The 24,993-nt window shown below is 41.8% G+C and overlaps 1 protein-coding gene across 1 annotated transcript in view; it reads right to left on the bottom strand.

Annotated features, from left to right (window-relative positions):
• Positions 1-273: 273 nt before the first annotated feature.
• LOC140491465 (stromal cell-derived factor 2-like) overlaps positions 274-24,993 on the bottom strand; it is a 30,033-nt gene continuing 5,313 nt past the window's right edge. The window contains exon 3 of the mRNA XM_072589655.1: positions 274-2,028. Coding sequence (XP_072445756.1) covers positions 1,738-2,028 — 291 coding nt within the window. The 3' untranslated portion in view covers positions 274-1,737. The remainder of the gene's footprint in view (positions 2,029-24,993) is intronic.

Consider the following 24,993-nt stretch of genomic DNA (forward strand, 5'->3'; position numbering starts at 1 on the left):
AGAGAAAGAGAGTTAAGTATTCATTACTGTTATTCCATTGTTGGCACATAAGGAAAACCAACCATTCTAAGTTTCAGGATTGATACGTTTATAATGAAAAAAAGTTACCTATAGTCAGCTAAATAGATATTTTAGCAGACCAAAATAGGCAAACTCAAAATGCTCAAATTACAATAAAACTGTTAAATGATAAAGATTCACATCTCAGAACTAACAAATCCAATGAATAGAAGCTCCAAGATAAAGTTTTTAAAAAGTCACTTTTTACAAAACTTCACATAAACAGATTTTATTCCATGCAGTACAATGAAAAATGGTTCATTGACATCATGTAGCAGAAGTTTTATATTAAATGGTGGATTATAACATTTGGGCATTTTGGTTCAAGTTCAGGAAGAGAATATGAAAATTCAATGTACAGCTGTAGCAACATTTAAATTTACGGTAGTTTGGTTCAGGACTAATTATGTTACTTCATTAGACATCACAATCGTCATTTTCCATTACAATTTTGCAAAAACCAGAGTTTCAATAATTTCCTCCTTTTTTGGTCCAAACATACTTCATAACATTATCCTATCATAACTTTGTTACATCACTAAGACCGTATGCATAACAGCAAAGATGCTCAGATGTGTTAAAGTAGTAATGGCTTATCTCTAAATATGAATTCCAAAAGCCAAAAGAAATTGATTTTATTTAAAAGGTCTTAAAAGTGTCAGGATTCTTGAAGAATAAAACAAAGAATATAGTAAATACTTCACAAAGATGGGGGTGGATTGGAAATGGCTGCTAAAGAAAAGATGTTCTTTCAAATGATTGCCTTTGGCTCTTAACTTGGCACCCAAAATCAAACAATTATGTTTGGTCTAGCGATTATAAAACTAAGGTTTTAGCTCTTTAAGACTGCCCCTTCCAATCCCAGTCCCACTTTCTTTACCTTTTGCAGGCTGATTGCCATCATACATCTTCCCAGCGAAGGTGAATTTAACAATTCGCTAAAGAAATTACTTCTCATTTAGTAAGGGTTTGGCCCTTCAGCTTTCCCATTTCAAATTTGAAATGAGGTACCTTGCCTTTATTTTGCACAATCCCACGCATGTAGCTAAAGAATTGAAACCTTATGAAAATCGGCCAACCAAGAAAAGCAAGTTCATGATCTTCAGACTATGAAGCAAAACTAATTCAATACCAGTCTTTTACACAGCCAATTTTAATTTCAGTCATTCCAAACTTCATTCAGTAACTCCACTTTCCCTTTATTTAATAATCTAAATTTCCTTTGCATTAATTCAGGACTCAAAATAAATGACCACCAATATAATTAATACTTTCTTTTTGCCACTGCTTTTTAGTGGTCCAAAGGTTATAGCCTTACTATTCTTCTGAACTGATTTCTAATTTTAAATACTACATGGGTATGTTCCAGTCAAAGAACACATTAAATGCATCCTAAATTTTGTTTTTACATTGCAAGCATAAGTAAAAACAAATACAGTCCCATTCAACTTAAGTGTTTTAAAATGTTTCTGCAGCCATCCGGTGTTAAAGAATAGGACTTCCCAGTACACCTTGTGCTCTTCTCAGGATCAATGTTTCATAAATATACTGTCAAGGTGCAAGATTTTGCATGTCCAACTCACAGTATACAAAATACTGAAAATAGATTGAGATTTAGATTTTGCTCAGGGCCCAAATGCAAATTAAACCACATGTTACTGACAGCTTTTGTTTTACTTATAGTTCAATATGTGCTTCCACTCCAGCCCTTGACACTTCCACAGGCTTCATAAAGATTCCTTCCATTACTTTCCAAGAATTAAACTGGTTTGAATACTGCATGCCATGAACTTCAAGTTGGCCATTTATTGGTCGCCCATATTGTTCTCCTGTAATGGACAGCAGGACTTCTGTAGCAGTATGTTTAAACCTCACCGGATTTTTTCGTTCCCAATATGTTCCACTACACATAACAGTCCAATTATCCAGGCTATCTCCTTCTCCATTCTCACCAAATGCACTCACCTCCTTTATGAGAAAAAAAAAAGAAAAAATATTAATACAACCTCATTTGACCACATTTAAATTGAAAATTAAAATACAAATCCACAAATTATGGTGGAGTATGAATATAATCCTTTGTTTTTGTACTCAAAAGCAAACAGAAAACAATAAAGGCTCACTGTGGCTAGGACTGCTATTTGCAAGTAAGTTAATTCAAAATAAAAAGAAATAACATAATACATAACAAAATTGCGCTAAACCAGCTGCAACAATCAACCGAAGTGGTACAGAATCTTAAATTCAAAACAAAATGAAAATAGCAGTGGGAAAGAAAATCAAAACAGATATAGCAATTAAGACTTTTGTTTAACATACAATCTAGAGACAAGTAGAAAAAAAAATGAACTGACGCAATATTGGTGCCTGCAACTTACCAACATCTCAAAGTTAAATCATATCTTGGACTGTTAAAAGATTTTAGATCATAAGTTGCCAATTTTGAAAAATCCAACTTCTGTGAAACATCATGTAATGGTGCTGCACATTTAAAATTTAGACTTTTTTTTAAATTGAAAATTTATGTAATGAACTTCCATCAGTAGTAATATAACAATGTTATAATTGTAGGGAATACAGTTATTATTTTACTTGCATGAATTCCCATTATTGAATGTCTCCAATTATTACAACACTTGCAAAATGTGCATGGTTGAATACTTACAATTTCCTAAGGGTTATAAGGCTATGTTTCTCAGTTCCTCCCCTCAATACCTCCCAGACACACACTCCAACTTCACTTTGCAGTTGTCACGATTCATTCCTAAATGTTGCCTTAGGTAGAAAAAGCCATTTTATGTTGCAAGTGCAACCTCAAGTGTCAGTCTTTTTTTGGACATTCCCTTTGTTGCTCTCTAGTGCCATAAATAAAGTTAGGGAACTACCATCAGGTTTTTAACTTGTTAATATATTCCATATTTAAGATTTTAAGAACATATATAATTTATAGCATTTGCAGAAAATGGAAAAAAAGACTTTTGTTTCAGGAATAATTTATTCGCTACACTTTTCTGGCTTGGCATTATAATGGATTGTTCAAGGAGCCAATTTTCTTGTATTGAAGTTATGATTGCCCCAGAGCAATACCATAACTCAATAGTTTACCCACCTTATTAATTTGCAGTCAGGGGCTTACATGCTCACTGTACAGTATTCCTAGATATACGTTAATTGTGCTGTAAGTGAAAATTGTCCGTGATGCTTTGCTCCATTGCAATGAGAGAGAACAGGACATTTAAATAAAGCATAAAACATAACCTATTAAATTTATTCACCAATATAACATTTATGAGATGTATAATAATACACCAATAAATGGAAGCACTCGAGCACAGTCTCCAGTAACTTCACTAAGGGTGTCATTAAAATGGGCTTTCAAGTTCATTTATTTATTTCAATGCATTATCATCAACATGGAATTACATTGACTGTTAACACAGTTAGTGCTGGCCTCAGGAAAGCTGACCCTGATTTACAGTTATGTATGGAATATCAACGTTGGAATGATAGCATTTACAACCAAACATTGATGTACAAGTTATACTCAAAGCTAAAGTGCATTTCAGACAGAATATGATCCTAACCAGATGTGCAAGAAAATGCTTTTAATGTAGAGCATCTTTACACCAAAGTTGGAGTTATCAACAGCTGGTACGTAGCAGAAAGTTTGTGAAGTGAAGATGTTTTCAAACCACTGAGCATTATCCGACTGTACGAGGGAGTGTATTGTAAGAGAGTGAGTCAAGCATATCTATACTCTATCTGTCTCTTAGGACAGGTTCCCAAACAATGGATCATGAGTCCCATGGGACAGTTTGTCAGTGCCCTAATTGGTTGGTTAATTTAGTGCATTGACAAGCTAACTAGTTTTCCTGGAATGTGTTCATAATGGACACAGAATACAGGGAGGACTGGCCATTTGGATACAGAACTGGCTCAAAGGTGGTGGTGGAGGATAGTTTTTCAGACTGGAGGCCTGTGACCAGTGGAGTGCCACAAGGATCGGTGCTGGGCCCTCTACTTTTTGTCATTTACATAAATTATTTGGATGCGAGCGTAAGAGGTACAGTTAATAAGTTTGCAAGTGACACCAAAATTTGGAGGTGTAGTGGACAGCGAAGAGGGTTACCTCAGATTACAACAGGATCTTGACCAGATGGGCCAATGGGCTGAGAAGTGGCAGATAGAGTTTAATTCAGATAAATGCGAGGTGCTGCATTTTGAGAAAGCAAATCTTAGCAGGTCTTATACACTTAATGGTAAGGTCCTAGGAAGTGTTGCTGAAGAAAGAGACCTTGGAGTGCAGGTTTGTAACTCCTTGAAAGTGGAGTCACAGGTAGATAGGATAGTAAAGGCAGCGTTTGGCATGCTTTGCTTTATTGGTCAGAGTATTGAGTACAGGAGTTGGGAGGCGATGTTGCAGCTATACAGGACACTTGTTAGGCCACTGTTGGAATATTGCGTGCAATTCTGATCTCCTTCCTCTTGGAAAGATGTCATGAAACTTGAAAGGGTTCAGAAAAGATTTACAAGGATGTTGCCAGGATTGGAGGATTTGAGCTATTGGGAGAGGTTGAACAGGCTGGGGCTGTTTTCCCTGTAGCATCGGAGGCTGAGGGGTGACTTGAAAGAGGTTTACAAAATTATGAGGGGCATGGATAGGATAAATAGACAAAGTCTTTTCTCTGGGATCGGGGAGTCCAGACTAGAGGGCATAGGTTTAGGGTGAGAGAAGAAAGATATAAAAGAGACCTACAGGGCAACTTTTTCCCGCACAGAAGGTGGTACGTGTATGGACTGGGCTGCCAGAGGATTCGGTGGAGGCTGGTACAATTGTAACATTTAAGAGGCATTTGGATGGGTATATGAATAGGAAGGGTTTGGAGGGATATGGGCCAGGTGCTGGCAGGTGGGACTAGATTGTGTTGGGATATCTGGTCGGCATGGACGGGTTAGACCAAAGGGTCTGTTTCCATGCTGTACATCTCTATGACTCTATGGAGGAGATACATTGAATAGACAGTGTGGAAAATGACAGGACAGCCCTAGGATCGGCTTATACATGTATGTGCAATTCTTAGTTCCGAGGCCCTATTAACTGTTGTGAACAAAAAAAAACTTGCCCTGCTGTTCTAATAGGAAATGTAGGGGAGTTCTACGATAGATATTCTAGCTAGGTGAATGACACACAATAGTTACCAATATTGGCAATTCTGAAGGAGGGAAAAGGCGACACAAGTAGTCAAATCGGACCAATTTTGGGAAAAACAAAGGTTCTTGGAAATTACTCCCAGTGCAATCAAACAACATTCAAAATGTCCACTGCTGCCCATTTAACCTCTTTCTTTGTTTTCAGAAAAACAGGAAGCTCTTAAGCTCGAAAAGACTGCAACTGTTCTTCGAGTTTCAAAGGGAAACCAACCTATATCTTTTAAAGGCACAATTAACTAAATTCCAATCATAATACTTAGGAATTTTTTAAGTCTTTCCTTTGTGTTGCAGTCCAGGCAGGGGATTTTGCATGACATATCACATTCAGGAGGAATAGCTATGTCTTAACTGTGCATTCAATTTTCTACCTCTAGATGAAACAACAAGACTTCTCTTTCTGACAGTCACCAATCAAAATGCCCAAGGAAAACGTGCATGAAGAAACCGAAATTGCTGAAAAAGCTCAGTAGGTCTGGCATCATCTGTGGAGCGAAATCAGAGTTAACATTTCAGGTCGAATGATCCTTCCTCAGAACTGACAGTACCTAGGAAATGTCAGTTTATATGCAGAAGATACTCATGAAGAATTACTTTGCAACTGTTTCTCAGCTGTCCTTAAATTGTTCTGATGTCTCTTTTCCCCCAAAGTAGACACCCATCGTAGACTTTTTTCAAAAGGCAGATGTCCAATCACATAGTGCAGAGTTAATGAAGCTGAATATGTTGTTACTGAGTTGATGCACATGAAAAAAAAACATGATCAATGCAAAATTTGCAGAACACAAACTGTTATTGCACACAGTAGCAATAAATAATAATTGAAGTCATGGCACTTGTCAATCTCAGGCTCAGGAATAGGTTGCAAGATTGTTTAGCAAATCACAGTTGGAAACAATCAATTACAGAAGAGCTGAGAAACAGTTGAATAATAATTCTTCATACATGCTTTCATTGGGCATTTTGTTAAAAACCAGACCACCCTTGCATGCTAAACAGGAAGACATGGGGTCAAATGATGCAATAGGTAGGGCATCTAACACATCTGACTTGACTGTAAATTTGTTTTTATATTTCTTGGTTGAAAACTGGCTGAAAATATGAGCTGATATTGTCACAGCAAGGGAAACGACATCTGGGACCAGAAGTAGCAGGGCATTTCAACTAATTAGATCAAAGAATTGTTAAATTAATAACTGATTACAAAAACTGAGAAGGAACAGTAAATTAGAATGGGTGGATTCAGTGCTATATTAGATACCAAAACAGAAGTGAGAAAAAAATTGGACTGAGTATAAGAACCTATCAAAAAGATGACTCGCATTTATATCGTACTTTTCAACACAACCAGATATTTTGCAGCACTTAATGGCCAAGTATTTTTAAAGTGCAGTCATCGTTATAATGTTAGTAATGAGGCAGCTAGTATATGCTCAGTAAACTCTCACAATGTGATAATGACAACATCATTTTTGTTTTGTGATATAGTTGAGTAATTCATATTAACCAGGACAGAGGGATAAAGAAGTTCAATTTACCGACAATGCTCCCACAAATAAATATAGATAAACAACTGCAGAGTTTATCTTTTTATCGCAAAACAAAACCACCCTGGAAACTCAAGAGGAAACTAAAAAAAAAATCAACTTTAAGCTGAGATGAAGATAAAAGGTACTAATTATATATATATATATATATATATATATTATGTGTGTGTGTGTGTGTATAAATGTATATACATAAAGCAGGGTTTCTGCACTTTCAGTAAAATAAAATTTGATGACCTTTCCACATTGACAATTTCTTCAATGAGTTTTATGCAAAATATTGTTGCAAGTGAATCTCAATGATAGATGTGCAGCATTATTTCAGACAATGTCTTATCCACAAAGTTCTTGCTCCTGTTCCACCTCATTTACTGTGCTGTAGCACTGGATGAGGCACCAAAAAAATCTGCAAGTGACACCAGCAAACACAGCTCTCCTCAAATGAAGAAAGCAGAACAGGAGCAATTAGGGAATCTGGTACTACGTTATCGATTATTGTTAATACTTTTGACACTGTTCAAAACTGCCAATCAATGACTGCAATAGAAGGGATCAGGCAGGAGGAAAACAAAAAGAAACCAAACAAGTTCCAGACATGCAAAATGAAGCAAAGAGTTATGGAGATGGAAAGTAGATTTTGAAAAATAACTTTGGTAAAGGCTGGAACTCAACACAAAGTCGGTAGAATTCCTTTTCTAAAGATATTAGCAAATCAGATGGATTTTTAGCACAATTGATGATACTTGTCATTATCCCCATCTCTCTGATTAGCCTTTGCATTCTAAATTTTATTAAATTTCAACTCCATCAACTGCCATGATGGGATTTGAACATGTCTCGAGGACATGAGCCTGGGTTTCTGGACCAATAACATTACCTCCATATCATAGTTGCCCTGAACTCCTGAAAAGCACATGTGTTCAGCATTAATCTTTAATTTCATTACTACCATGATACAATAGCATTGAAACAGTCATTATACAGGCAAGAAAGCTTAGTCCTTCTGAGAAAGCTTAAACCAGAATTGTTCATGGTGCAGTTTTATAAATACAAGGCCCAGCAGGCCCTTTTTGTGATACACTGAAAAATTTGTGAGCACACACCCCTAAACTCCAGATATACTCCAGCACCATTTTCGATTAAATAGATAAAAGATCATCTGTAACCCAACCTCAAGGGAAAGTTAAAAAATCATTAAAGGTCAGTACATTTTTTTCCAACTGACATCAGTCAACTAAAGATATGAATCAGAATTTTGAACCTATAAAGAAAACCTATTATCAACTTTCTCCTGTGCCTCAGGAACTTAAATTGCCCTGTGGCTTTTTGGAGCCTGTTGTGCTGACAACACAAGTTTACAAAACACATTTTCATGCAGTCAGTGGAGGGAGGCAAATGAATAAACATCGCAAATTATTGCTTCGGCTTGACACCCTGACAAATATCAATCCTACCATAAAAACCTTCTGTTGATCATCACTATGTAATCGATGGTACTCGGTTTGTGCAATATTGGAAATCAAAAAATATCTGTCCCTCTCAATGATGCATTTATTTTAGAATTAATGGAAGTTCAAATTAACTGCACACCTAGATGTCCTCAAGATATGGGATTGTCACTATTCAGAAGTCTGGGAGCTGATTGCAATGAGTGTGAAATCTCACCAGTGAGGATTGAGGCTTACGTAATCCAAAAATAATTAAGTTCATGTTAATGTAAATGCAAGGCAATTCATCATTGCTTCCAAAGCATTAGACAAACACTTTCCTCAAGGGTTCCATTGAAACATTTTAAAATGTTAAGCAAAATGAAGAAAAACCTAGCATAAAGCTTGTACTATTTTAACAATTCCTTCAAGGTCAATGTATTGGTTTAGAATAAATATTAATGAGCCAAGCATTTAATGTGTTTATGATGCTAAATGTTTCCAGATGGAATTTCAATCTCTGGGTTCTCAGTTTAATGCCAGAAAATATTTCAAAGAAATGAAGCTAGATAATATGTACATTTAAATAGCGTTATTTCTTCTTTTGGACTGTGGAACACAAAAGTAAGCAAGGAAGACAAACAACTCACATAATGAGTTGCAATTCTCAGAACATGTTCAAATCGTTTGCAGCCAATGAATTATTTTTCAAATATTGTCTTAAAAACAAAAGGAGTTAATTTGTATGCAGTTAAATCCCAAAAACAAGGAGGAGATGAATCTATTTTGGCGAAATGGGCTAAGGGATGATCAGTGGACAGGGGTTAAAAGAACTCTCCCCTCTTTCAAAAGGTTAACGTGCTTTGTTAATGACAAAGCTGCAGCACTGCCTCACAACTGAAATGAAGTGTCAGCCCATAATCATTTGACAGAGAAAAATGCTACTAATGAAAAGTCGTCATTTAGGTCCACATAGGTTGTTTTGCAATAGATGTAAAATAATAGATAGATACAATTCAATTCCAAGAGCTGGTCAAGGGAAATTTCAAATGCAATTTCTAAATATAAAAAGGGACAACAAGAAAGCTCTATAATAAATAAAATACCAATGAACTAACCACAGGTAAGAAGTGTGGGGCTGAAAAGGCATAGCAGGTCAGGCAGCATCTGAGGAGCAGGAGTGTTGACGTTTCAGGCACAAGACCTTCATCAGGAATGGGGCGGGGTGGGGGTGGGGGTGGGGGGAGAGAAAAACAGGAGAGTGGGGGTGTGGCAGGGGGACAGTAGCTGGGAAGGCAATAGGTAAAATGTAGGCAGGGGAGTGATTGTGATACGGTGTAGTGGATAAGTGGGAAAGAAAATGGACAGGTAGGACAGGTCAAGATGGTGGTACCGAGTTGGGGGGGGGGGGGGGGGGGGGGGGGGTTGGATCTGGGTGGGGGGGGGGGGAAGAAAGAGATTTGGAAATGAGTGAACCACCAATGTGGTTGAAGGGTCACAAGGAGAAAGATAAGATGCTCTTCCTCCAGTCGTCAGGTGGCTTGGATTTGGTGATGGAGGAGGCCCAGGACTTGCATGTCCTTGGGTGGAGTGGGAGGGACAATTGAAGTAGTCAGCCACAGGGCGGTGGGGTTGCTGGGTGTGTCCCAGAAATGTTCCCTGATACATTCCATGAGTTGGTGTCCTGTCTCCCCAATGTAGAGGCGACCACTGCAAGAGCAACAGACACACGAGGTGATGTGGTTGAATGTGCAGAAAAATATCTGGCAGATGTGAAAAGATACTTTGTTACCTTGGACGGACGTGAGGGGGGGGTGGTGTGGGCACAGGTTTGACACCTCTTGCAGCGGCAAGAGAAGGTGTGCATATGGAGGGTGGGTTGGTGGGGGCTGTGGACCTAGCGAGGAGTCACGCAAGGAATGGTCTCTGCAGAACACACTTCGGGGTGAGGAGGGAAATAGATCTCTGGAGGTGGGGTGTGATTGTAGGTGGTGGAATGATGGAGGATAATGCACTGTATCCAGAGATTAGTGGGGTGGAAGGGGAGGACCAGTGGGGTTCTATCCTTGTTGCAATTGGAGGGGTGGGGTTCAAGGACTGAGGTGTGGGAAGTGGAGGAGATGAGCCAGAGGGCATCGTTGATCACGTGGGAGGGGAAATTGTGGTCCTTGAAATAGGAGGCTATCTGGGATGTCCTGAAGTGAAACTGATCCTCCTGGAAGCAAATACAGCAGAGACAGAGGAATTGGGAGTAAGGGATAGTGTTTTTATGGGTGAGGGGGTGGGCAGTGTAGTCCAGGTAACTGTGGGAGTAAGTGGGTTTGAAATAGATGTCTGTGTTGAGTCGGTCACTGGAGATGGAGACGGAGAGGTCCAGGGAGGGGAGGGAGATGTCTGAGATGGTCCAAGTGAACTTAAGGTCAGGGTGGAAGGTGTGAGTGAAGTTGATGAACTGTTCAATTTCCTCATGGGACCATGTGGGAGCGTCGATATAGGTATCAATGTAGCAGAGGAAAAATGTGGGAGATAGTCCCAGCGTAACTGCAGAAGATGGACTGTTCCATGTACCCAACGTTTTGCCACCTACAATCAGATCCCACCTCCAGAGATATATTTCCCTACTTATCTGCATTCCGCAGAGACCATTCCCTCCATGATTTCCTCCTTAGGTGGACTCCACCCACCATTCCCGGCACCATCCCTTGACGTCGCAAGAGGTGTAAAACCTGCGCCCGCATCTACTCCCTCACCTCCATCATGGCCACAAGGGATCTTTTCACATCCGGCAGAGATTTTCCTGCATATCCATCCACCTCATCTACTCTGTCCATTGCTCTCGATGTGGTTTTCTCTACATCAGGGAGACAGGATGCCAACTCATGGAGTATTTCAGGGAACATCTCTGGAACACACAGATCAAACAACCCCACCGTTCTCGGGCCGATGACTTCAACACCCCCTCCCACTCCGCCAAGGACATGCAAGTCCTGGGCTGCTTCCAACACCAAATCCAAGCTATCCGATGACTGGAGGAAAAACGTCTAATCCTCCACCTTGGGACCTTTCAACCACACGGCATCAATGTCGGCTTCACTAGTTTCCAAACCTCTCCCCCCCCCCCCCCAACGTAGATCCAACCCTCCAACTCAGTACCGCCCTCTTGACATGTCCTACTAGTCCATCTTACTTTCCAAAGTTTGGGAGAAGATTTGTAGCTCGGGTTCTCGTTGTTGTGGTTCTGTTCGCTGAGCTGGGAATTTGTGTTGCAAACGTTTCGTCCCCTGTCTAGGTCACATCCTCAGTGCTTGGGAGCCTCCTGTGAAGTACTTCTGTGATGTTTCCTCCGGCATTTATAGTGGCTTGTCTCTGCTGCTTCCGGTTATCAGTTCCAGCTGTCCGCTGAAGTGGTCGGTATATTGGATCCAGGTCGATGTGTTTGTTGATAGAGTCTGTGGATGAGTGCCACGCCTCTAGGAATTCCCTGGCTGTTCTCTGTTTGGTTTGTTCTATAATAGTAGTGTTGTCCAGTCGAATTCATGTTGCTTGTCATCTGCGTGTGTGGCTACTAAGGATAGCTGGTCGTGTCGTTTCGTGGCTAGTTGGTGTTCATGGCTGCGGATCGTTAGCTGTCTTCCTGTTTGTCCTAAGTAGTGTTTTGTGCAGTCCTGAAGCACCTACCACACCAGAGACAGCAGCAGCAGCCTCTCCTGAATCGCCCAGGGAACTGACAGACTCACAGGAATTGGTCGCGGCGATGGAGAGACTTACCTTGAAAGTTGTGGCTGCGATTGAGGAAATCCGTGGGGAGATTCGTGCCCAGGTCCAACCTATCACATCCATGCTGCAGAAGCACGAGCAGGAGATCCAGGGCCTCGGGGAGAGGCTGGAGAAGGTAGAGAGTCGACCTAAGGCCTCGGAAGTTGTGATGGAGTCATCATCCAGTTGGATCCAGGTGCTGGAGCGAGAGGTGCGGGCCTTGTGAAACCATATCGATGACCTCAAAAATCGAAGTTGGAGGATAAATCTCCAAATTGTCAGGCCCCCTGAAGGGGAGGAAGATGAGAAACCAGTCAGCTTCTTTGAAAACTGGCTGCCGAAGGTTTTGGGCCTTCACATAGAGTCCAGCAGACTTTGGATTGAAAGGGCGTATGGGGTTACAGTGCACAGGTCAGAGGCGGTGCAGCATCCCTGCCCGGTCCTAGTGCACGTCCACTCATATAAGGACAAGGAAAAGGTCATAGAAGCTTCCAGGTCCCTGGGAAAAGATTCACAGGCGCTGCTGTACAAGGGGTCAAAAATCATGTTTTTCCAGGATTTCTCTGTTGTAATCTGAAAGAGGAAGTCCTTCGATGAAGTTAAAAAGAGGGTGAGGAACCTGGGCATCCAGTACTCCACGAGATACCCCGCAGTGCTTTGTTTCAGAGACGAAGACTCAGTTTATACATTCGACTTGGCGGATAAGGCTAAAAACTTTGTGAACACTTTAAAATAGACGGATTGGCCTGCAGAATATGGTTAATGTTTGTTCTCTTTTCTATTTTTCCCCATGTTTTCCCTTCTTTTTTTATTCCTTTCTTTCTCCCTAATAATTTCCTTTTTGGAAAGGGGAGCAAAGACTTTGGAATAAGTTGTTCCTTTTTTTTAATAACTGGATGTTCTGATGGGAAATTTTGTGGATGTTCTTTGTTGTCTCTCTCCTTTTTGTTTTTTGTTCTGCTTCTCTTTTAGTCACAAGTAGGGGTGTCATGAAGCCAGGGATGGATGGAGTGCTCATCCTGATTTTGTCTTTTTTTCTGTTGATTTAAGGATCATCTCCTTGTTTTTTCTGGCCTAAGGCTGGGGCACAGGTCAGGTTTGAAGGAGCTGTGAAGGAGGGGATGGGTGGGGTGAGTGCCCCCTATGGGCAGGGGGAAGAGTTTTCCATTCAAGGTTATATAGTTGGTTTTCTTTGTTGTTTATAGTTATGATAGTTTTTGTATATATAGTTTTTCGATTCTATGAGTCTTTATTGACTTATGCTAGGCGCTTTGTAAGCAGGGTTCTCCCTCCGAGGGGTTCAAGGGTGTCTGAAAGGCGATATGGCTAAGTGTCTTATTAAATGGTGCACCTGGAACATTAAGGGAAGTCATTCGCCTGTTAAAAGGAAAAAAGTGCTTTCTAGAGGGAAAGGGTTGATATCGCTTTGTTAGAGGAAACCCACCTTGATGATGGGGAACACCTGAAATTACAACAGGGGGGTTAAGACCAGGTATTCTTTTCATCCTTTACTACTAAAAGTAGGGGAGTGGTGATATTTATCCAGAAAGATCTTCCATTCACATCATTAGAGCAGGTGAAAGATGAGCAGGGACAGTTTGCGATACTTAAAGCCCTGATACATGGGGAGGAATATGGCATTTTAAACGTCTACTGTCCTCCGGCGCATCCCTTCAAATTTTTGATGAGTGCTTTCTCTAAGTTGAGTGCTTTTGGAACACGGCACATTATTATGGGGGGGATTTTAATTGTCTTTTGAATCTGACAGAGGACAAGGTGCATTGTGGGCCCCCAACTATTTCTTCGCGGGCCAAGCAGGTGGTTGACTTATGCGAGGAGTTGGGGCTGGTGAATATTTGGAGATGTCTTCACCCTACCAGCAGGGACTTCACCTTTTTTTCCAAACCCACATAAATGTCACATGAGGATTAACCTCTTTCTGGCTCCCTCGGTCCTTCTGGATTCGATTAGGAGTTGTAAAATTGGGAATATAGCTATCTCTGATCACGCGGCAGTATATTTGGAGGTTAAAGCCAAGGGTGAAGGGTTAGGTTTGTGGTACTGGCGTTTGGACTCTTTTCTCCTTAAGGATTCCAAATTTGTAGAATACTTTTTGAAGGAGTTTCAGGAATTCTTGACTATCAACTCAGACACGGCTAGTATTTCGTCCATGCTATGGGAGACTGCTAAGGCCTCTGCGAGGGGATTAGCTATTTCCTATTCGGCTAGCTGGAAACGACAGAAGGAGGAACAGCAGTGTCTTCTAGAGACGCGGTCGAAAGCTGGGGAGGCAGCACATTTTGCGCGGCCTTCGGTGACTAAGCTACAGTGGATCACGGCCCTTCGGCTGCCTTGAATTCAATACTGACACAAAACGCAAAGAAAGAAGTTGCTTTTGCTCGACAGAAGCTGTTCGAATATGGAGATAGGCCAAGGAAGTATTTAGCGTACCTGACTAGGAAAAAGGGTGCTCCCCAATCCATTACTGCAATCAGAGACAGCGCCGGAGTCCTTACATGCGATGCTAAAAAGGTTAATGAGGCTTTTCGGAGCTTTTACTCTGAATTGTATCGGTCTGAAGGTCGCGAAGACAGGAGTGCTAAAATGGAGACCCTTTTTAAGAACCCGGACCTCCCAGGGGTAACCTTGGAACAGGCCTCTCTCCTTAATGCCCCCTTGACAGTTCAGGAAATAGAGGAGGCAGCTAGGCAACTTCAGAGTGGGAAAGCGCCTGGTCCTGATGGTCTTCCGGGTGAGTTTTATAAGGAGTTTATAGGGATTCTGTCAGGGCTGATGTTGGAGATGTACAATCACTCTTATATGCAATATCACCTACCACCATCTTTGAGAGAAGCTAATATTTCCTTAATTCTTAAGAAGGGAAAGGTTCCTGAGGATTGTGCCTCATTCAGGCCCATCTCTGTATTAAATTCAGACTTCAAGATTCTATCCAAGATCTTGGCACTGAGATTGGAAAGGGTGTTGCCCCATATTATTAAGGAGGACCAGACAGGCTTTATAAGGGGCCATAGGTCCTCTAATAGTATTAGAAGGTTGCTGAATATGGTCCAAGTTTGTCAGCAACGATTGATTCAGGAGTTGGTGATTTCCTTAGATGGAGAGAAACACCCCTGGTGCTCACCTTCCACCCTACCAACCTTCGCATCAACCAAATCATCCTCCGACATTTCCGCCACCTCCAAACAGACCCCACCACCAGGGATATATTTCCCTCCCCACCCCTTTCCACCTTCCCCAAAGACCATTCCCTCCGTGACTACCTGGTCAGGTCCACGCCCCCCTACAACCCACCCTCCCATCCTGGCACTTTCCCCTGCCATCGCAGGAACTGTAAAACCTGCGGCCGCACCTTCTCCCTCACCTCTATCCAAGGCCCTAAACATCCAAAGTTTTACCTGCACATCCACTAATATCATTTATTGTATCCGTTGCTCCCCATGCGGTCTCCTCTACATTGGGGAGACTAGGCGCCTCCTAGCTTTAGGGAACATCTCCAGGACACCCGCACCAATCAACCACACCGCCCCGTGGCCCAACATTTCAATTCTGCCGAGGATATGGAGGTCCTGGGCCTCCTTCACCACCGCTCCCTCACCACCAGACGCCTGGAGGAAGAACGCCTCATCTTCTGACTCGGAACACTTCAACCCCAGGGCATCAATGTGGACTTCAACAGCTTCCTCATTTCCCCTTCCCCCACCTCACCCTAGTTCTAAACTTCCAGCTCAGCACTGTCCCCGTGACTTCTCCGGACTTGTCCTACCTGCCTATCTCCTTTTCCACCTATCCACTCCACCCTCTCCTCCCTGACCTATCACCTTCATCCCCTCCCTCACTCACCCATTGTACTCTATGCTACTTTCTCCCCACCCCCACCCTCCTCTAGCTTATCTCTCCACGCTTCAGGCTCACTGCCTTTATTCCTGATGAAGGGCTTTTGCCCGAAACATCGATTTCGAAGCTCCTTGGATGCTGCCTGAACTGCTGTGCTCTTCCAGCACTACCAATCCAGAATCTGATTTCCAACATCTGCAGTCATTGTTTTTACCTCATATCTTTTTTATGTCTTAGAACAGTTCGGGTTGGATAGAGTCTTTGCTAGGTGGGTGGAGGTTTTATATCGCCACCCTCTGGCCACGGTCACCACCAACGGGGTGAAGTCTGGGAATTTTATGATTGGTAGGGGTAGTCAGCAAGGCTGCCCCCTCTCACCGTTGTTGACGTTGGTGATAGAGCCACTGGCAGAGGCCATTTGTCAGAACATCCACATAACCGCTCCGGAAGTGGGACCGAGGGCACACAAGATTACACTGTACGCAGATGATGTCCTTCTGTTTTTAAATCGAACCCGATGACCATACTCCATTTGATACAATGCATCAATTCATTCGAGGCTATTTCAGGATACAAGATTAACTTTGCAAAATCGGAGGCTATGCCTTTGGGGAAACCAAGGATGTGCCAGAAGTTGAAGGTGGCTCTAAGTTCCCTTTTAAGTGGTCACAGGCAGGGCTCCAGTACCTAGGCATTTTTATTACCCCCAAGTGTGATCTGTTATTTCGGACTAACTTTGCTCACTTGCTCGACAATATTAGGCGAGATCTCCAGAGATGGGAGGCTCTTCCAATTTCATGGCTTGGCCAAACATCTCTCATTAAGATGAATGTTCTTCCTCGTTTGCTTTTTCCCATGCGTATGCTCCCTATAATGTTTCCCAGGTTAATGCTGCGGAAGCTTATGGGGTGATTTGGTTCCTTTGTCTGGCATCGTGGGTGGCCCCTCATCAAACTTACTAAATTGCAGTTGCCTCAAGGAGGGGGAGGAGTTGATTTCCCAGACATCAGAAGGTATCAATTGAGTTTCCTGCTGTCCTTTGTCTGCAATTGGGTAGGTAACGATCCAAACTCAATATGGCTGGATATTGAGGCCTCCCAGGCAAAGTGCCCTCTTATTAACCTATTGTTAGTGGATAAGATGAGGACAGTTATGGACCACTGCCGGAACCCCATTGTCATTAGTACAGTCAAGGCATGAAGGGTGATGCGTCAGAGTGAGGGTCGTTTATCCAAGACTTTGCCACTTACACCTTTAGTTGGCATGTCAGGTTCCGACCAGGGATGACGGACTCGGTGTTCAAACTATGGGCAGCAAGAGAAGTTTCTAGTTTGGGAGAGTTGTTTGAGAGGGATGTTATGATGTCTTTTGAGCAACTGAGCCGCAAATATGGGTTGCCCAGCAGAGACCTTTTCCGTTTTTATCAGGTTAGGGATTTCATCCAGAAGACGACTACGCTTCTCACTAAGCCCCATAACCCGATACAGAGGGGTTGTTGCTACACTCCACAAGCACCCTTTTGGTTAGTGCCCTCTATCGCCTGCTGGGTGGCAGGGCCTGGCAAGATATTAACCAGTTATGTGAGGCCTGGGAGCAAGAGCTGGGAGTAAAGATCTCTTCTGAAACATGGGAGAACGCTCAAAAGATCTCAATCTGTAACAGGACATGTGCTACACAGTTAAAAGCTCTGCACAGGGCTCATCTGGCACCAGACCGTCTGGCGAAGTTTAAAAAAGGGGCATCTTCAGTGTGCCCCAAATGTAAAATAAGTGTAGGTACTCTTACCCATTGCTTCTGGACGTGCCACAGGCTCCGTGTTTATTGGAGCGCTATGGCGGAGAGATAGGGAGGGTATTGAGGGCTGAAGTCAAAGTAGACCTGATATCTCTCCTCTTCGGTCTACTGAATTTACCATCTTTAGACGGGCATGGGAAGAAACTATTTAATATTCTTGCATACTGTGCACAGAAGAATATTCTGATCAATTGGGTGTCTGAGTACCCGCCGGGTCTGCTGGGATGGCAGAAATTAATTATGGAGCACATACCCTTGGACTTTTTCACAAACATAGTGCACCACACAACAGACAATTTTTTCTAAGACATGGCAGCTCTACTTGAGTTATTTGGATATAGATTTATCAGTTATCTTAACCAGGGTGTTTGTTTAACCAGGATGATTAGATTTGTCAAGCTTTGGGCCTTGGAGGGGGTCTCCCGAGTTAATACGGGTATGTATACAATGAGAATAAAAGCACGGACTACTTTCTAAATGGTGAGAAAATTAATAAAGCCAAAGCACAAAGGGATCTAGGAGTGCTAGTCGAGGATTCTCTAAAGGTAAACATGCAGGTTGAGTCCGTGATTAAGAAAGCGAATGCAATGTTGTCACTTATCTCAAGAGGGTTGGAATATAAAAGCAGAGATGAACTACTAAGACTTTATAAAGCTCTGGTTAGGCCCCATTTGGAGTACTGTGTCCAGTTTTGGTCCCCACACCTCAGGAAGGACATACTGGCACTGGAACGTGTCCAGCGGAGATTCACACGGATGATCCCTGGAATGACAGGTCTAGCATATGAGGAACGGCTGAGGATACTGGGATTGTATTCATTGGAGTTTAGAAGATTAAGGGGAGACTTAATAGAGACGTACAAAATAATACATGGCTTGGAAAAGGTGGATGCTAGGAAATTGTTTCCGTTAGACGAGGAGACTAGGACCCGTGGACACAGCCTTAGAATTAGAGGGGGTCATTTCAGAACAGAAATGCGGAGACATTTCTTCAGCCAGAGAGTGGTGGGCCTGTGGAATTCATTGCCACGGAGTGCAGTGGAAGCCGGGACGCTAAATGTCTTCAAGGCCGAGATTGATAAATTCTTGTTGTCTAGAGGAATTAAGGGCTACGGGGAGAACGCTGGTAAGTGGAGCTGAAATGCGCATCAGCCGTGATTGAATGGCGGAGTGGACTCGATGGGCCGAATGGCCTTACTTCCACTCCTATGTCTTATGGTCTCCCGTTCCTTTGTTTGGGAGCCTTGCGCCGAGTGTAGCTGTTCTGTTTTTTGTGGTTTTTTTTGTTTTGTTTGCTTTTTTTTTGCTGTTGCGTTGCACAATGTTAGGGTTTGCTTTGTATTATAGAGTAGGTTAACAGTTAGTAGATAGTAGTTGTATTGTAATTTGTGTTTTTTTATTATACTGATATTTGTGATTTGTTTTCAATAATTTTACGTTTGTAAAGTTAAAAAAATTGCTAATAAATATATTTACAAAAATAAAGCTGATAAATGGGAAGATCCAAGATGGCGTCGACCGAGGAGGATCGCATTGCTGGGGTCTGCACCACAACATCAGCAGAACAGAGCTAGAACCCATCCATGTTACTGTGAACAAAAAAACCGTAGAGGAGCTACAGAACCTGAAAATTTTACTTAACTTTGTTCTGGCTGCAGGAGAATGCCAAAGAAAGGAGGAAGTTCGCCTGGACTTGGGGTCGAGGCTCAATCCACCAAGGCAGCGGGCTTGCTTACTCACCATGTCTTGGTTGAGGAGTTCGCCAAATCTAGAGGTTCTGGGGAAGACGACTTAAAAACAAAAGAGGAAAAGCTGGCTGCGGTCTCTGCTATGCTGCAAAAGCACAAGCAACAGCCAGAAGACTTGGGGAAAAGGACTGATGAGCTCAAACGCCAGGTCACAGGGTGGAAGCAGAGGCTGATTCATCAAGGGTCGGATTGAAGCCCTGGAAATACAGTTCCATGGTTTGCTAGATCTGGTAGATCACCTTGAGAAAAGGGGCAGAAGAATGTTGTTGGCATGCCAGAGGGGATGGAAAGTGAGCAGCCAGTGGAATTCTTTGAGAAGTGGTTCCCAGAATTCCTTAGTTTGGAGGCTGAAAAGGGAAGGAAAAATATCGAGAGCGCCCACCGGGTCGTGGCACAGAGGCCAAGAACAGATCAGCACCCTCGCCCTGTCGTGGTACAGTTCCATCATTATAAAGACAAACAGAGTCATGGAAGCTTCCAGAACACAAGGGAAGGATGCAAGACCATTTGTGTGTGAGGGCTCCAGGGCCACGTTTTGCCAAGATTTTTCAGTAGTGGTGATTTGGAAGAAGTAGTCCTATGCCGGCATCAAGAGATTGAGCGTGCTTCAGATCCATTACTCTAAGATATGCAGTGGTGCTTCAGATTAATCATAATGGATCTATACATGTATTTGACTTGCCAGAGAAAGCAAGAAACTTTGTGGACATATGGACTTAAGATGGACAATTGAACAGGCATAGATAACAGTTGTTTGGGTTTATCAGTCTTCAGAGAGGACTTGGTGGAGTCTCCTTTTGTTGGTAATAAATTGCATTAAATTATTCTCAGGATGGATAAAGTATTTATCTTTAATGTCTAAGCAAAGTTACTTATGTATATTACTAATCTTGTTTTTCCTTTTTTTACTACTTTATCCTGGGTTGCCTGTGCTTGTCGCTCGACCCTAACTAGTAGGAGTTAAGAGGATGGTTGGGAAGATTAGTAGGGTTTTGGGATATGTAGGTATCCCCCCTTTGAAGGGGGGATAAATTCTTCTAATCAGTGCCTTAGGTCTTTTTTTGCTTTTCTGTTTTTGGTGTAGGTAGTTTTTTTATAAGTTTTGTAAGTTCGTTGACTGTAGCGGTTTTAGTTTATGCAGTTTTTTTGTGTTTTGTGGACTTTGTATTGAAACTCGTCGATTTGCAGTTCGTGTTCTTTCTCTCTGGAGTCTAAATAGTGCTAAAGAGGGTTATGGCTAAGGATGTGTTCAAGTAGTTGTACCTAGAACATTAAGGGGAGTCATTTGCTGGTTAAGAGGAAGAAGGTATTCTCCAGTCTTAAAAGAGAGAGGGTCAATGTTGCCATAATGCAAGGAACATACTTAAATGATGCAGAACATTTGAAACTGCAACACAGTGGGTATGACCAGGTTTATTTCTCATCATTCAATACTAGGAGTAAGGGAAGTCACCATACTTGTTAGGAAGAATCTCCCATTGAAGTTGTTAATGTGTGTATTAAAGACACACACGGGAGATTTGAAATCCTTAAAGCTTTGATAAATGGGGAAAGAATATGGGATCTTAAACGCTTATTGTCCTCCAGCCCACCCCCTCAAGTGCTTGATAGATGCACTTCCTAAACTGGTTAGCCTTCCATCTCAGCATATTTGTGTGTGAGGGGGGGGGGATTTTTTTTAATGTCTAATAGCCCCTATGGTGGAGAGATTGTCCAAAGGTCTCCTGATATCTTTTTCACGACCTAAGCAATTAAGGGATTTGTGAGACTGGTAGATGTTTGGAGGTGCCTTTAACCTACTGGCAGGGATTTTACATTTTTCTCGAATCCACACAAACGCCATACCAGGATCGATCTCTCATTGACACCCGCCGCGCATTTGGGCTCGGTGGAGTCATGTACAATTGGCAATATCACTATTTCTGATCACGCTCCAGTGAATCTAATGGTCAAGAGTAAGGATACTATGGTAGGTTCAAGGCACTGGCGACTGGATCCTTTCATCCTTAAGGATAGCAAGCTTACCGAATTAGTTTCTACTGAATGCTGGGCTTTTTAAGACATTAACCCAGGCTCGGCCAGTAATCCATCCATTCCTTGAGAAACTGCTAAAGCCTATGCTAGGGAGTTAATTATTCCCTATTCTGCCAGTAAGAAATGGCAGAAGGGTGAGCAGCAACGCTTGCTCAAACATGTGTGAAGGCAGCTGAAAAGACATACCTTGGTAGGCTTTTGTTGGCTAAACTGCAGAGGATCACGGCACTTCAGTCCACACTGAACTCCATGCTCACACAGACAACTAAGAGGGAGCCTACATTTGCAAAGCAAAGGTTGTTTGAGCATGGGGATAAGCTGGGCAAGTACTTAGCGCAGTTTGACAGGAAAAGAAGTGCTCCCCAAGCCATTACCTTGATCAGGGAATTTACTGGAAATTTAACCCATGATTATAAAAGGATTAATGCAGCATTTCAGAAATTTTACTCCAAACGATGCCAGTGTGAAATGAGAGAGGATGGGCTGGCTAGGATGGAGTCTTTTTTAAGAATTTGAACCTCCCGGGAGATGACCCTTGAGCAAGAGTCTCTCCTTAATGCCGCACTGTCAATGCAAGAGGTGCAGGAGCTGTGAGGCAGCTTGAGAATGGAAAGGCACCAGGTCCTGATGGACTTCCCAGTGACCTTTATAAGGAATTTAAATATATCGTCAGGACCAATACATAGTATGTTGACTGATTCACATAGTCGTGGCCTCCTCCCACCATCTCTCTTATGCTTAAATAAGGGCAGACTGTGGAGGTCTGTACTTCCTACAGGCCCATCTCACTTCTGAAGGTTGATTTCAAAATCCCTTTAAGACTCTTGCACTAAGACTAGAAACTGTGCTGCCCTCCAACATTAAGGAGGATTAGACAGATTTTATAAGAGGTCACAGATCGTTGAATAATGACAGGAGGTTACTTAATATGATCCAAATATGTCATCAAGATCGGTACTGGCATTAGTGACCTCTCTAGACACAGAAGATATTTGACCAGGTCGAGTCGCCATACCTTTATACTTTAAAGCGGTTTGGCCTGGGCGAAGTCTTCATCAGATGAGTAAAGGTTTAGAATAATGGCCCTTTTGTATACTGGCCGCGTTTCTCACCAGTGGTGTGCGGTCAAGCAATTTCAATATTCTTAGGGGCAGTCAGTAGGGCTGTACCTTATCAGCATTGCTTTTCATATGATGATTGAACCACTGGCAGAGGCAATATGTAGGATCCTAATATATTTGCTCCAGAAGTGGGGACAAAGTTACATAAGATTACATTGTATGCAGACGGCGTTCTTGTCTTTTTATCAAACCCAACAGTTTCAGTGCTTTATCTGACACAATGCATTAATTCATTTGGCGGCTTTTCAGGTTACAAGATCAACTTTGCGAAATCAGAAAATTGCCCATGGGTCGTCTCCAGGAAATGCCTGGGCCTGAGGACAAATCTCGATTTCCCTTTAAATGGTCACAGGAGGGCTTTCTCTACTTAAGGGTATACTCATTACTTCAGTCTTTGATCAGCTATTTAAAACCAATTTTGCTCATTTATTCGACAGAATCAAACAAGATCTTCAAAGATGGCAGGTGCTTCCAATCTCTTGGCTAGGTCAGATAGCCCTCATTAAAATGAACATTCTCCCTCGCTTGCTGTATCCTACGCGAGTGCATCCTCTGCCGTTTACTAAGCAAACACTGAAATGACTAAACAGCTGGTTCAGTTCCTTTATCTGGTATTGCAAGCAACCCTTTATTAAACTAACTGAACTGCAGCTACCCCACAGCCTGGGAGGAGTGGATGTCCCAGATATCAAAAACTATCAATTAAGGTCGTTGCCAACTTGTGAATGACTGGGTCGGGGGCTTCCTCACTTATCATGGTTGGACAAGATTCCTCCTTACTAGCTAGCTGTTCTTGGACAAAATAAGGACAGTTAAGGAAAATTGCCCTTTCCAGATACTATAAATTATAGACGGTTGGAAGCATTCAATGGTCTACTAATTATTCAAGATTAGCAGTTTAAAACTGAATCACATCAGATGCCATTTTGTCAGGACACATTGTGATATTCTGAAATATTTCAGACAGATGATGAGTATGGACAATTATGGCTGGATAATAGAACATAAAAGATTTGTTTGTGTCTTAGGTATTTATTTCTGGCACAGTAACATTTGGTAGCAGGAATTAAATATTGGGCAAATAAAGGGCTGCGGTGAGCCAGGAAAGCTTGAGACAAATAAGACTGAGTCATGAATTATACTCACCCTCCTCAGCATATAGATTAATCATGTCATATCTGACCTCAAGACATCCTACTAATCACCACAACATAACTAAACTTGTACCTTTCTAATGTCTGTGTGATGTGGAACAACCTCAGATGAGATATAAGAATAGCATTAGGAACAAAAGGTACTCATTGTTTTCCAAGAGGTGGAATTCAAATGTACACAGAACCAAAATAAAATCAAATTCCTAAGAAATTCTTATATACTTTCAAACAGTTCAGAGGGGGAGTCACTGATCAATGCATATGCTCTTAAACTAGGCTATTTTTATAGCATTGAAAAGCAAATTTGTTATCTTTATCACAGGAGCATTTTTGTAAACAGAGTTAAGAGTGCCCTGGCCATATACTGCCTGCGATGTGAGTTGCAGCCTTTAACTTTCTTTCATCAAACGTCACAGTATTTTCAGCTGGCTTGAGTTGGACCACGTGTATTTAAATAACATTGAGACATTGCATTATGGTAAAAGCACAAAGACAAAAGTACACAAATACAGTGCATAAACGCAAGTTTCTAGACATAAGAGGAGGAGCAGCCCTTCAAGCCTTTTGTACTGATCATGGGCTGATCTCCAGCCCAACTCTATACATAGCTTTGCCCCATATCCTTTCATATTTTTGGTCAACAAAAATCCAGCAATCTCACATTTAAAACTAATGTTTGATCTAGAACTTGTTACTTGTGGTAGGGACATCCAAATTTCAATTACCATGCACATGCAAAAGTGCTTCCGAGTTTCTGCCCTGAAAACTCTGACTCTAGGTTTTAGGTTATGCTCTTAGTCCTAGACTCCCCAACCAATTTCTTCTCTTGTTACCGTATTTATTTCCCTTGACGTCTTGAAAATTTTATCAAGTTACTCCTAAACCAGTTTTAAGCATTTTGTACGTTGGACATTAAATCGAACAATAGATCATAACAGCACCAAAATATACTGTCAACTTAAAACAAGAATCTGATCCCACTAACAGTACTTCTATCATTTGCAATTTATAAAGCTTTAAAATGTGCTTCATAAAATTAAATACATTTTCATGACTCAAATTTTGCCCTCTCTTGAAAGTTTAGTGTATATTCAGAGAACCAAGTTAAATTATTAAATCACAATTTATGTTGTTTACCAAAAGATTGCTAAAATCTAATGGCAGGCAGCATGTCATTAATTCTGGAATTAAAATTAGTCCCACCTTTAACTAGAATTATCTTTTAAATAGGTATTGTGACCCATCAAAATTATTGAAATATACAGCTCTATTCCCCCATTCTATGATGAT

This window comes from Chiloscyllium punctatum, chromosome 19 (assembly GCF_047496795.1).
Source record: "Chiloscyllium punctatum isolate Juve2018m chromosome 19, sChiPun1.3, whole genome shotgun sequence".
NCBI lineage: Eukaryota > Metazoa > Chordata > Chondrichthyes > Orectolobiformes > Hemiscylliidae > Chiloscyllium > Chiloscyllium punctatum.